General features: G+C 51.6%; 1 protein-coding gene across 1 annotated transcript in view; it reads left to right on the top strand.

The window, feature by feature from the left end:
- ATP1B3 (ATPase Na+/K+ transporting subunit beta 3) overlaps nt 1–1,402 on the top strand; it is a 17,505-nt gene extending 16,103 nt beyond the window's left edge. The window contains exon 6 of the mRNA XM_027765875.1: nt 751–1,402. Coding sequence (XP_027621676.1) covers nt 751–921 — 171 coding nt within the window. The 3' untranslated portion in view covers nt 922–1,402. The remainder of the gene's footprint in view (nt 1–750) is intronic.
- The last annotated feature ends 9,674 nt before the right edge of the window (nt 1,403–11,076 follow it).

The raw sequence follows: 11,076 nt of genomic DNA, 5'->3' as shown, positions 1-11,076 counted from the left end.
CAAGCACACACGCCCTATAGCAAAAATCTCTCCCAAAAGAAAAAAAAAAGACTAGCGGCCTTTCTTGGTTTCTGTAGTTTGTGGTTTCTCACTGTCCCCACCCTTCTCTCTCTTTCTCCAGCAAGTGCACACGCCCTATAGCAAACCAAGAAAAACTGCCTACGGCAGAGGACAGAAGTCAGTGAATAGATTCTTTCAGATTTTTGTCAGAGGGCACAGAGGGAGGGATAGAGGGACAGTGAGGAGTCACTCCCCAGGGAGGATGGCCACACCACGCTCTCCATGCTCTCAGAATCTTGACCACGTGTGCACACTGGGCCCGGCGTGATTTTTAGGCTGCTGGGTCTGACACTTGAACTGTGGTCAGCTATGTGAGAATTCAGCACCTTAACCATGCCACCTGCTGGACCCAGATTTTTTTTTTTTTAATTTTGTAGAATAAATGAATGTCTGCTAAGAAAAGCACAGATGGAGTTGCTATAGAAATTAGAATTCATGGGACCAGCAGACGGCGTAATGGCTATGTCTCTGGACTCCCATATAGTCGACCGCAGTTCAAGTCCTGGACCCGGTGGCTTAAACTCAGCAGGCATATGTGCATGCGTGCCCAAGATCTTGAGAGGAGAATGGGAGAGAAGGGATAGTGGCGTGGCCATTCCGCCTGGGGGGTGATTTCTTGCTGTCTCTCTCTTTCTGGCAAAAAACCCTTTAAAAAAAGTTAGGATTCACGTATTCTCCCTTGTTTGCTAGGGCGGGTATCTGCAGCCGCTCGTTGCCGTCCAGCTCCCCTTTGATCACAGCGGCTACGGCAAAGAAGTGACAGTGGAGTGCAAGGTGGACGGGTCGTCCAACCTGAAAAACCAGGATGATCGTGACAAGTTCCTGGGACGAGTTACGTTCAAAGTCACCGTGCACGCATAGCCTGCGTAGGAGGCCCCCACAGAGGAAATATTGTGTTGTCTGTCCCTTCGTATCAGCTGGACCTGCCATTCTAGAATTACGAGACCGCCTTGGGGAAAGGCGCGTGGTACGTGACACTGGGTGACATCACAACGTGCCTCTGACCATAGTTCAGTGTCCTCCGAAGTAACCGCCTGTCGCCTCCGCTGCCCTTTGAACCAGTGTACAGTCGCCAGGTGGGGACGGGGAACACCTGGCTCTGAGCGTGTAGAGCGGTCTTGTCCTCTCTGTGGTCTCATCGCCAAGCGTCTAAAGCTTAACGTGTTGTGCTGTGTAAATATTGTAAGGATTTAACACTGGTTAACTGTCAGATTTCGATGCCAACAAATCTCTAGGGATAAAATGGTACCTGGCCAACATCAAGTGACTTAACTAAGAAACATGGTGTGTGAAGTTTTGTATGTGAGGAGAACAAAGGAAAATAAAATGGATTTGAAAGTATTATCTTGGACTTTTGTAAAATTATTTTTACATGCTGAGTTTGCCTGCGGATCTTGATTAAAAGCACAAGCTCTTCTCAAAAACGTGTAGAATAAAAAAAAAAACCCTAAGGGGTCATTTTGAGGGCCGGAACCACGTCCTATAGAGTAAAGTAGATGAAATACAGCATTTTTAGGTTAGTGTGACTATACCTAATTTTTTACGAAATTAAATCGATAAGACAGAAATTGTCTAATAGTTTGTGAAATACCTTGTTACTGCTTTTATTTAGCAGACTGTAGACTCCAATAAAAGATATAAATGTTAAACTATAAGAACTTGGAACTTACTCGAAGCATCAAACTAAACTGTAGGGTTTAATTTATGCGTTCTCTGGCTAGTGTCAAGGACTGTCTCCCCCAGTTCTGAGGAGTGTCCTAGGAACGATTCATCATTCAGTCTGTTTTCTCTTCTTTATGATTTGTGTCTTTTTTAGCTCCCCCCAGGCTTCGATACATTTTATTAAAGTGAAATTTGGGGGGGGGGGTTCGCTATAGGGCGCGTGTGCTCACCAGACAGAGACATAGAGACAGAAAGTGAGAAATCACCCCTCAGGAGGGATGGCCACACTGCAATTCCTTCTCCTCCATTCTCCTCTCGGGATCTTGGGCACGCACGCACACGCACCCGGCGTGAGTTTTAAGCCACCGGGTCCAGGATGCACACCGCGGTCGACTATGTGGGAGTCCAGCAACATAGCCATTACGCTAACTGCTGGTTCCCTAAAGTGAAATTTCAACGAAAGGGTTTTATTTACAATATCTAATGTGTGCGGGCACTTTCTACCCCACTTAGAACTAAGTGAGGATAACCATTAAGCCCGCTTATGTGTTTTATTTTCAGTTTACATTTAAAAAACTCTAGGGAAAATTAAAATGTAGGGACCAGCAGGTGGTGTGGTGGTTAAGGCACTGGACACTCCCACATGGACAACCAGGGTTCGAGTCCTGAATCCCATGGCTTGCTTTCTCACTTCCTCTCTCTCTCACTCTCACCCTCTGTCTCTCTGGTCAAATTAAAAAATAAATGAATGAATTAATACAAAATAAATAATTATTAAAAAAAAAAAAAGAATATACAAATGTAGAACCTTTATTGGGAGCACTCCCGGGCGAGGTTTGCTGGTCTGACAGAAAAAGAGAGGGGGGTGAGACAGGCCAGAGAATCATGCACTGGGGCGGCGTTGAGTGATTTTTATGAGTATAGGGAGGGGAAGTGTCTTGGAGGAGCAGTCCATGTGTGGTAAAGGTTTAGGGGAGAGCAGACTGCTGTGTTACACAAGGTCTGGTGCCGTGTGCAGAGCAGAGCGCATGTGCTACGTCCAGGTTAGATCCGAGCTCAGCGCAGCTCTATGGCAGACTAGGTCCGGGTTGCACCAGCTGACTAGCATGACATCCAACCCGCCCAGGCCTCGGCCTAACAAAAACAATTCTCATTCACCGCACATTCATATAGGTGTCAATATTGTAAGTGACACACGTCCCTCAGCCAACCCTTAATTAAATATACAGGCAGCTCCAAGAACATGTACTTGAAATCACCTTCCTCTTGAAGTGTGACCCAACGAGTCTGAAAACAACATTTCTGGCCCTGTACCAAATGGTAAGTTAGTCAAAGGCCTTTGGGATCCTTTGGCTCATTTACCTCAGCACAAGAGCCAATTTTTGATGTGGTGAAAGAAATGCGTTCATCCCCAGTTGCAGTGTCAGGCTCCTGTTGGCCCGCGCTGTCCGGCAGGCCGACTCGTCCTGCGTCATTTCACCACCGACAGTAATTCCCCGGTTCTTCCATACGGTCTCGTATGCACCCGCCTTTTCACTTGAACCACAGGGCGCACGCTCTCACCAGAGAGAGCTGAGAAATCCCCCTCCAGAGGATGGCCGCACCGTAATCCCTTCTGCATTTTCCTCTTGGTTCTTTGGGCATGGTTGGTCTGTTTTTCAAGTCACTGAGTCTGATACCTGAACTGCAAAGTTGGCCACGTGGGATCCAGCCACCCTAACCACCCCACCAGCTCACCTCGTAAGCCTCTCTCCTGATCATGACATCATTTCTGTAGCCCAGGCCGAGACTCGACCTCCGGGAGCTCCGTCCAGGCTTGCCCCACGCTTAGTCTGGCACCATTTTGCCCCCCGGGAACCCCGCCAAAAGCACAGCCTGGTGCGCTGTTTTCGGAGCACTCCCGGGCGAGGTTTGCTGGTCTGACAGAAAAAGAGAGGGGGGTGAGACAGGCCAGAGAATCATGCACTGGGGCGGCGTTGAGTGATTTTTATGAGTATAGGGAGGGGAAGTGTCTTGGAGGAGCAGTCCATGTGTGGTAAAGGTTTAGGGGAGAGCAGACTGCTGTGTTACACAAGGTCTGGTGCCGTGTGCAGAGCAGAGCGCATGTGCTACGTCCAGGTTAGATCCGAGCTCAGCGCAGCTCTATGGCAGACTAGGTCCGGGTTGCACCAGCTGACTAGCATGACATCCAACCCGCCCAGGCCTCGGCCTAACAAAAACAATTCTCATTCACCGCACATTCATATAGGTGTCAATATTGTAAGTGACACACGTCCCTCAGCCAACCCTTAATTAAATATACAGGCAGCTCCAAGAACATGTACTTGAAATCACCTTCCTCTTGAAGTGTGACCCAACGAGTCTGAAAACAACATTTCTGGCCCTGTACCAAATGGTAAGTTAGTCAAAGGCCTTTGGGATCCTTTGGCTCATTTACCTCAGCACAAGAGCCAATTTTTGATGTGGTGAAAGAAATGCGTTCATCCCCAGTTGCAGTGTCAGGCTCCTGTTGGCCCGCGCTGTCCGGCAGGCCGACTCGTCCTGCGTCATTTCACCACCGACAGTAATTCCCCGGTTCTTCCATACGGTCTCGTATGCACCCGCCTTTTCACTTGAACCACAGGGCGCACGCTCTCACCAGAGAGAGCTGAGAAATCCCCCTCCAGAGGATGGCCGCACCGTAATCCCTTCTGCATTTTCCTCTTGGTTCTTTGGGCATGGTTGGTCTGTTTTTCAAGTCACTGAGTCTGATACCTGAACTGCAAAGTTGGCCACGTGGGATCCAGCCACCCTAACCACCCCACCAGCTCACCTCGTAAGCCTCTCTCCTGATCATGACATCATTTCTGTAGCCCAGGCCGAGACTCGACCTCCGGGAGCTCCGTCCAGGCTTGCCCCACGCTTAGTCTGGCACCATTTTGCCCCCCGGGAACCCCGCCAAAAGCACAGCCTGGTGAGCTGTTTTCTGTGGTTACTTTTTTTTTTTTTTTTTTTTTTTTTGGGGGGTTTTTTTTTTTTTTGGTTTTTTTTTTTTTTTTTTTTTTTTTTTTTTTTTTGCTATAGGGCACGTGCGCTCACCAGAAAGACAAAGAGACAGACAGAAAGTGAGAAATCACCCCCTAGGGGGGATGGCCATGCCGCAATCCCTTCTCCAATCTCCTCTCGGGATTTTGGGCACGCACGCACATGCACCTGGCGTGAGTTTAAGCCACCGGGTCCGGGACTTGAACCGCGGTCAGCTACATGGAAGTCCAGCAACATAGCCATTATGCTAACTGCTGGTCTCATTCTGTGGTTACTTTTATTGCCAGAAGGCACATACCCTACAGAGAGCACTCCCAGTGGGGGGGCATCACCCCACAATCCTTGTTCCAACATTACTCCTTCCCCTCGAGATCTTGGGAACACACGCGGACTCAGTGTGGGTGTCAAGCCACCAGTGTCGGGATTCAAACCAGCCATGTGGGATCCAGCTCAACCACTGAGCCACACGGCCAGCCTACATTGGGGAGAGGCGTGACAAGCAAACACATGTGCCCAGCTTGTCTCAGGCTTCTGGGTCACCCCTATGGGATCTGGTGGTTTCACTGTGCAACCGACTGGCTCACTTTCCTCCTTCTTTTAATTAAAAAAAAAAAAAGAGCAAGGCAGAGCGCTATCCCTGAGGTTTCCCTGTTGGTGCAAGTCAGGACACGGCAGGGCGCCCCGCTCCGGGGGGGGCGGTGCGGTTTCCAGCCGTTCAGGAAAACCTCAGCAGTTAGCGGCGGTCACCTGGGAAAGCCGGCAGTGCCCTCACGGCGGGCAGGGGTTAACGAAACGCATGCAGCGCCGTATGCAGTAGCTGTCAGTGAGGGCCATGCGAGGGGGCCAGCAGGGGGCGTGGTGGTTAAGGACGCTGGACTCCCACACGGCTACCATAGTTCAAGTCCTGGATCTGGTGACTTGCTTTCTCGCTTTCCCGCTCTCGTTCTCTCTGTCCCTCTTCGGTCAAATTAAAATCAAGTAAAACAATTCTTTAAAAAAAGAAAGGCACCTGAGCTTGTGGCTTCAGGTGACAGGGCGGGGTGTGTGCGGTTGTGTAGCTGCCGCTGTGTTGGGACAACTTGGTGTGAACGTTAGGCAGAGGCGGGAAGTCCGCTCTGTGTACCTGCAGCCCCGTGGAACAGGCGTGTGTGCAAAGTGGGGCACAGGCACACCGCAGGCCCTCTGCGTCTTCGTCCGTTGGAATTTGGGGCCCACACGTCCCCAGCATGCTTTTCAAAGTGCTGGGGCCCAGACCCAGATCACTCGGTCAGCCATGTGGATTCGGGCTCCCTAACCACTGGACAGCAGGTCCAGGCCAGTTTGCTAAGTGGACTCAGTTTTCCAGGTCTGTCAGTGCCACTCTGAAGGGCCGTGTTGTCTGAAGGCCAGCCCCTCTTTCTGAGGTGTCCGTGTGCTCTTCACTAGGGAGGGCTTCAGGAGGAGGGAGCTGTGCGGGCAGGCGTCTGTCACACGCCATGGTGACACCAGACGGTGAGGGAACAGCGTGAAGTGTCTGATTTTGAACCAGCGTTCTTGTGCCCTGTCGTCCTAGTAAGCCCCTTTAGACCAAGTGCACTACGATATTTCAACTTCCTTTTTTTTTAAAAAAAGAAAAGAGATTTTTGCATGACCAGCAGTTGGCATAATGGCTATGTCACTTGACTCCCATGTAGTCGACTGGTTCACGTCCCGGACCTGGTGGCTTAAACTCATGCCGGGCGTGTGTGTGTGTGTACCCAATATTCTGAAAGGAAAATGGAGGAGAAGGGATTGCGGCGTGGCCATCTCCCCGGATGGGGGGGGCTCTCGCTTTCTGTCTCTCTGTCTCTGTCTTTCTGGAGAGTGCACACACTCTAGCAAAAACCTCTCAAAAGAAATCATTTTTGCTATGGGGCGTGTGTGCTCACCATAGGGAGAGACAGTGAGAAATCACCCAGGGGGATGGCCATGCCCGATCTGGGACTCAAACCGTGGCCAGCCATGTGGGAATCCAGCTGCCTTACCCACCACACCAAACCACCATCTGCCAGCCCCAATCCTCTGGGTGATTTATCACTTTCCCTCTCTCTCTCTCTCTGTCTCTCTGTCTCTGGTGAGGGGACATACCCGATAGCAAAAAAAAAGAAAGCAAGCAAGAAAGCAGATCTCGATTCTGCAGTGTCTCCAGTGGGGCCCACCGTAATTCCCAAGCTCCTCAGAGCTGCCACCATTCTCAGGACCACCCTCGAGCAAGAAGGTTTTCCGTGTAACCACGTGGTTAGTGCCGTGCCTGGGATTCAGAGCCAGGGGTGGGGTGGGGAGAGTGCAGATTTGGGAAAGACCCGGAATAGAAACTGCTCCGCTGTGGAGTGCCAGGCCCCACGCCGTGGCCCCGGCTCTCCGATGCTCAGCAGCTTCACCGGCCTGGCCCACAGCAGGCAGGCCAGGTATGGATGGTGCATTTCCATGTCCTGTGAGAGGACGGGGGGCCTGCAGCCATGAGGATGGCATGGTGCGAGCTGACCGTGCACCGGGTCCTTGTCACCCCCCACCCTCCCACCTTTGCTCCTTAATGAATGGCTAAGCTTCTGTGAGGCCACTGGCTTGGAGACACAGGGAGCGCTCCTTATCCCTGAGGTACTGTGCAAATTGGCTGGCAGTTCCCTTGGGAAGATACTCTTAAAATTTATTTAAGGGCCAGCAGGTGGCATGGAGGTTAAGGCACTGGATCCCACCTGGCCGACTGCACGGTTTGATTCCAGACCCAGAAGCTTGAAAATCGCACGAAGCCTGTGTGCGTACGTGCCCCAAAGCCCAGAAGGACAACGGAAGAGAAGGGACTGCAGCATGGCCATTCCTCAGGGGGTGATTTCTCACTTTCCCTGTCTCTCTGCTGAGTGTATGTACCCTATAACAACAACAACAACAAAGTTTTATGTAAAAAATGGGCCGGCAAGTGGCACGGAGATTAGAGGGTCTGGATCTCACATGGCAGCGTCCTGGCTCAAGTCCTGGACCTGGTGGCTTGAAACTCATGCTGGGCACCTGTGTGTGTGTGCCCAAAGGCCCGAGAAGAGAATGGAGGAGAAGGAATTACAACATGGCCATCCCCCGGGGGGTGATTTCTCACTTTCTCTTTCTCTCTCTCTGTCTCTGTCTCTCTCCAGTGAGCACACATGCCCAATAGCGAAACCAAACACAAAATACTGGCTCAGCCAAGGTGGAGCAACCCAGTGCCCCGGATGACTGCAGTGCTGGAAGCCGCGTGGCCTACCGCAGGCTCAGATCCCAGGCCCAGCTGACCTGAAAGAAGTGCTAGGCCCGAGATTCTGGAGATTCACGAGCTGGAGGAAAGGGGCCATGGCACGGCCAGACCCGAGGGTGCTTCTCTGGCACCTCTCTCTCCCCCAAGCATGCGCACACTCGGGAATGCGATGAAAAAGCAAACGTTGACTGAGCACCCACCAGTGCCAGGCGCCGGGTCAGAGCGCTGCCTGGCCTCCTGGTGCTCACGCGCTGGCAGCTGCACCGAGGGCCTCGGCTGCGCAGGGCTTGGGCCGCTGGCGTTTTCTGTTCCTAAGGGGCTGTGGCCCTGGGAGAGCGAGGGCTGAGGCCAGGGTCCGTTCAGTGTCTCGTCCCTCCCCTGTGCTCGGGCCCAGCTGACTCCGCCGCGGCGGGGGTGCCAGCTTCTCACTGTTGCTGCACTCCTTTGGGTCCAGAGCCACCCAGAGGGAGGGCCGTGACCACGCCTGCACACACGTGTCTTCAGGGTGCTGAGCGCCTGCTTTTTTTTTTGTCTTTGCTTTTCAAAGGATTTTTTAAAAAGGTTTTGGCCATAGGGCATGTGCACTTGCCAGAGGGAGAGAGCTAGAAAGAGGGAAGGTGAGACGCCAACCCCCCGGGGGATGGTCACACTGCAGTCCCTTCTCCTCCGCTCTCCTTTCAGTATTCTGGGCACGCATGCACACATACAGTGTGGTTTTCTTTTTCCTTTTTCTTTCTTTCTTTTTTTTTTTGTAGAGTTTTTTTTGCTATAGGGCGCGTGTGCTCGCCAGAAAGAGAGAGAGAGACAGAGACAGAGACAGAAAGCGAGAAATCACCCCCCAGGGGGGATGGCCACACCCCAATCCCTTCTCCTCCACGCACACGCGCCCGGAGTGAGTTTAAGCCACCGGGTCCGGGATTCGAACCACAGTCAACTACATGGGAGTCCACCGGCCATTATGCCAACTGCTGGTCCCTCCATTGTGGATTTCAAGCCACTAGGTCCAGAACCTGGACCGTGGTTGGCCATGTGGGAGTCCAGCGCCTTAACCTCCGAGCCACCTGCCGGCCCCTTCTGGGTCTCTTTCAGTCTCTCTCTCCATGTCAGGGGTCGCCACCATCGGTGTGGCCACTCTCCTCAGCGGTAAGCTACAGGGATGCCGACGGGGCTCTGAGTGAGCAGTCCTCCTGAAGCAGCGCCAGGTGTCATGGGCCCCTTGCTCTGTGGGCGCTGACGGCCCCACTCCTGGCTGCCCTTGCTTGCTCTGCCCGCTGAATCCCATCAGCTTGCTGCTGGAAGGTGCAACTATGCATAGGAGCACTCCCCTTGCCCCAGCCTGAGCTTTTTCTTTTAAGAATCATTTATTTAGATGGGACCAGCAGGGGCGTAGTGGTTAAGGTGCTGGACACTCCCACATGGCTGACCATGGTTCGAGTCTCAAACCTGGTGGCTTGCTTTCTCACTTTCCCTCCCTCTCTCTCTCTCATTCTGTCTCTCTGGTCAAATTAAAATAAATGAATGAATAAATACAATGAAATAAAGAATTCTTTTTAAAAAGGAATTATTTGTTTAGGGGCTAACAGGCGGTGTGGTGGTTAAGTTACTGGGCACTGACATGGCTGACCACGGTTCAATTCCTAGACCTGGCAGCTAGCTTTCTCTCTCCCTCTCTGGCTTTCTTTCATGAGCACACATGCCTTATAGCAAATTTGAAAAGTAGATAAATAAAATTTTTTAAATATACATACATTTAAGGACTTGCAGGTGGCATAGTGGTTAAGGCACAGGACTGCCGTGTGGTCGACCATGATATGAGTCCCAGACCTGGTGGCCTGAAACTCACATGTGTGTGCATGCCTAAAACCCCTAGAGGAGAATGGAGGAAAAGAGATTGCAGCGTGGTCACCCCCGCCCCCTAGGGGGTGATTCCTCACTTTCCCTTTCTCTGTTTCTCTCTGTCTCTCCCTGGCAAGCACACGTGCCCTATGGCAAAAACCTTAAAAAAAAAAAAAGAGAGAGAGAGAGAGAGAGAGAGTAGGGTCTAGAGCTGGACTGCTTGGGTTAACTCCTTTCACTGCCCCCTCGCTTGGGCAATAACCTGATTCTCAGGACTTCTGTCGGTAAAATACTGGTAAGCGCTTAGAAGAGTGTCCGGCAGCTAGAGCTGTATTGTAGCTATGTATTATTAATGATTTGGTACTTGGGAATAAATCCTTTCTCTCCTCTTACGCTTCATGCTTCAGCCCCAGGAGGCCTCCTGGACCAGGCACACCCCTGCACTCTCCCTCCACACACCCAGTCTGGAGCCTGTGCCAGTGTGGGGGACCTGTTCAGGGCTTGTGACAGTCCCTAGGGGTATGGAGAAGCAGCTTGACTGAAGACTAGTTGCTGATTCAACTTACAAACCAAGGGCTGAGTTTTGTCCCCAAAGAGAGCGATCAAGCTCTTCAAAGGAGACAACTGGACTGAAGAGGGAACCGGCAAGTGGCGTGGTGGTTAAGGCGCTGGACACTCCCACATGGCCGACCACGGTTCGAGTCCCAGACCTGGTAGCTCGCTTTCTCACTTTCTCTCTCTCTCTCTGTGTCTCTCTGGTCAAATTAAAATAAATGAACGAATGAATAAATGAAATTGAATAAAATAATTCAAAACAAATGAACCCAAGAGAGGAGGTAGGCAGGACAGGACCGTCCTCTGCCTATGGTGCCTGGAGAGGGAACTCCTAGTCCTTCTGGCACTTTCCATTCCTAAAGAAGTGCATCGGGACCTGTGGCCACACCTGTGGGTGTGGACTCAGCCCAGGAGGCCCTTGTCATTAGGCTTCTGAAGGAATGTCCCTTTAAAGGAATGTCCCTTTAAAAGGTCTGTTTGCCTTTTAAACCAGGGGTCTCCACCTTGACTACCTTAGGATTTAAGAATGAAATGAGGTCAGAGCAATTGGGCAAGAGAAATGCGGACAGCCACACTGGGAGGAAGGAAGTCAAACTGCTTCTGTTTGCAACGCGACCTTAGAAAACTTAGAATCAGCCCAGCAGGACCAGCAGATGGAGTAATGGTTACGCTGCTGGACTCCCATGTAGTTGACC

Source organism: Tupaia chinensis, unplaced genomic scaffold, assembly GCF_000334495.1.
Source record: "Tupaia chinensis unplaced genomic scaffold, TupChi_1.0 Scaffold139833_1, whole genome shotgun sequence".
Lineage (NCBI taxonomy): Eukaryota > Metazoa > Chordata > Mammalia > Scandentia > Tupaiidae > Tupaia > Tupaia belangeri.
Note: the sequence above shows the minus strand (reverse complement) of the source record. Positions and strands in the feature narration are given on the sequence as shown.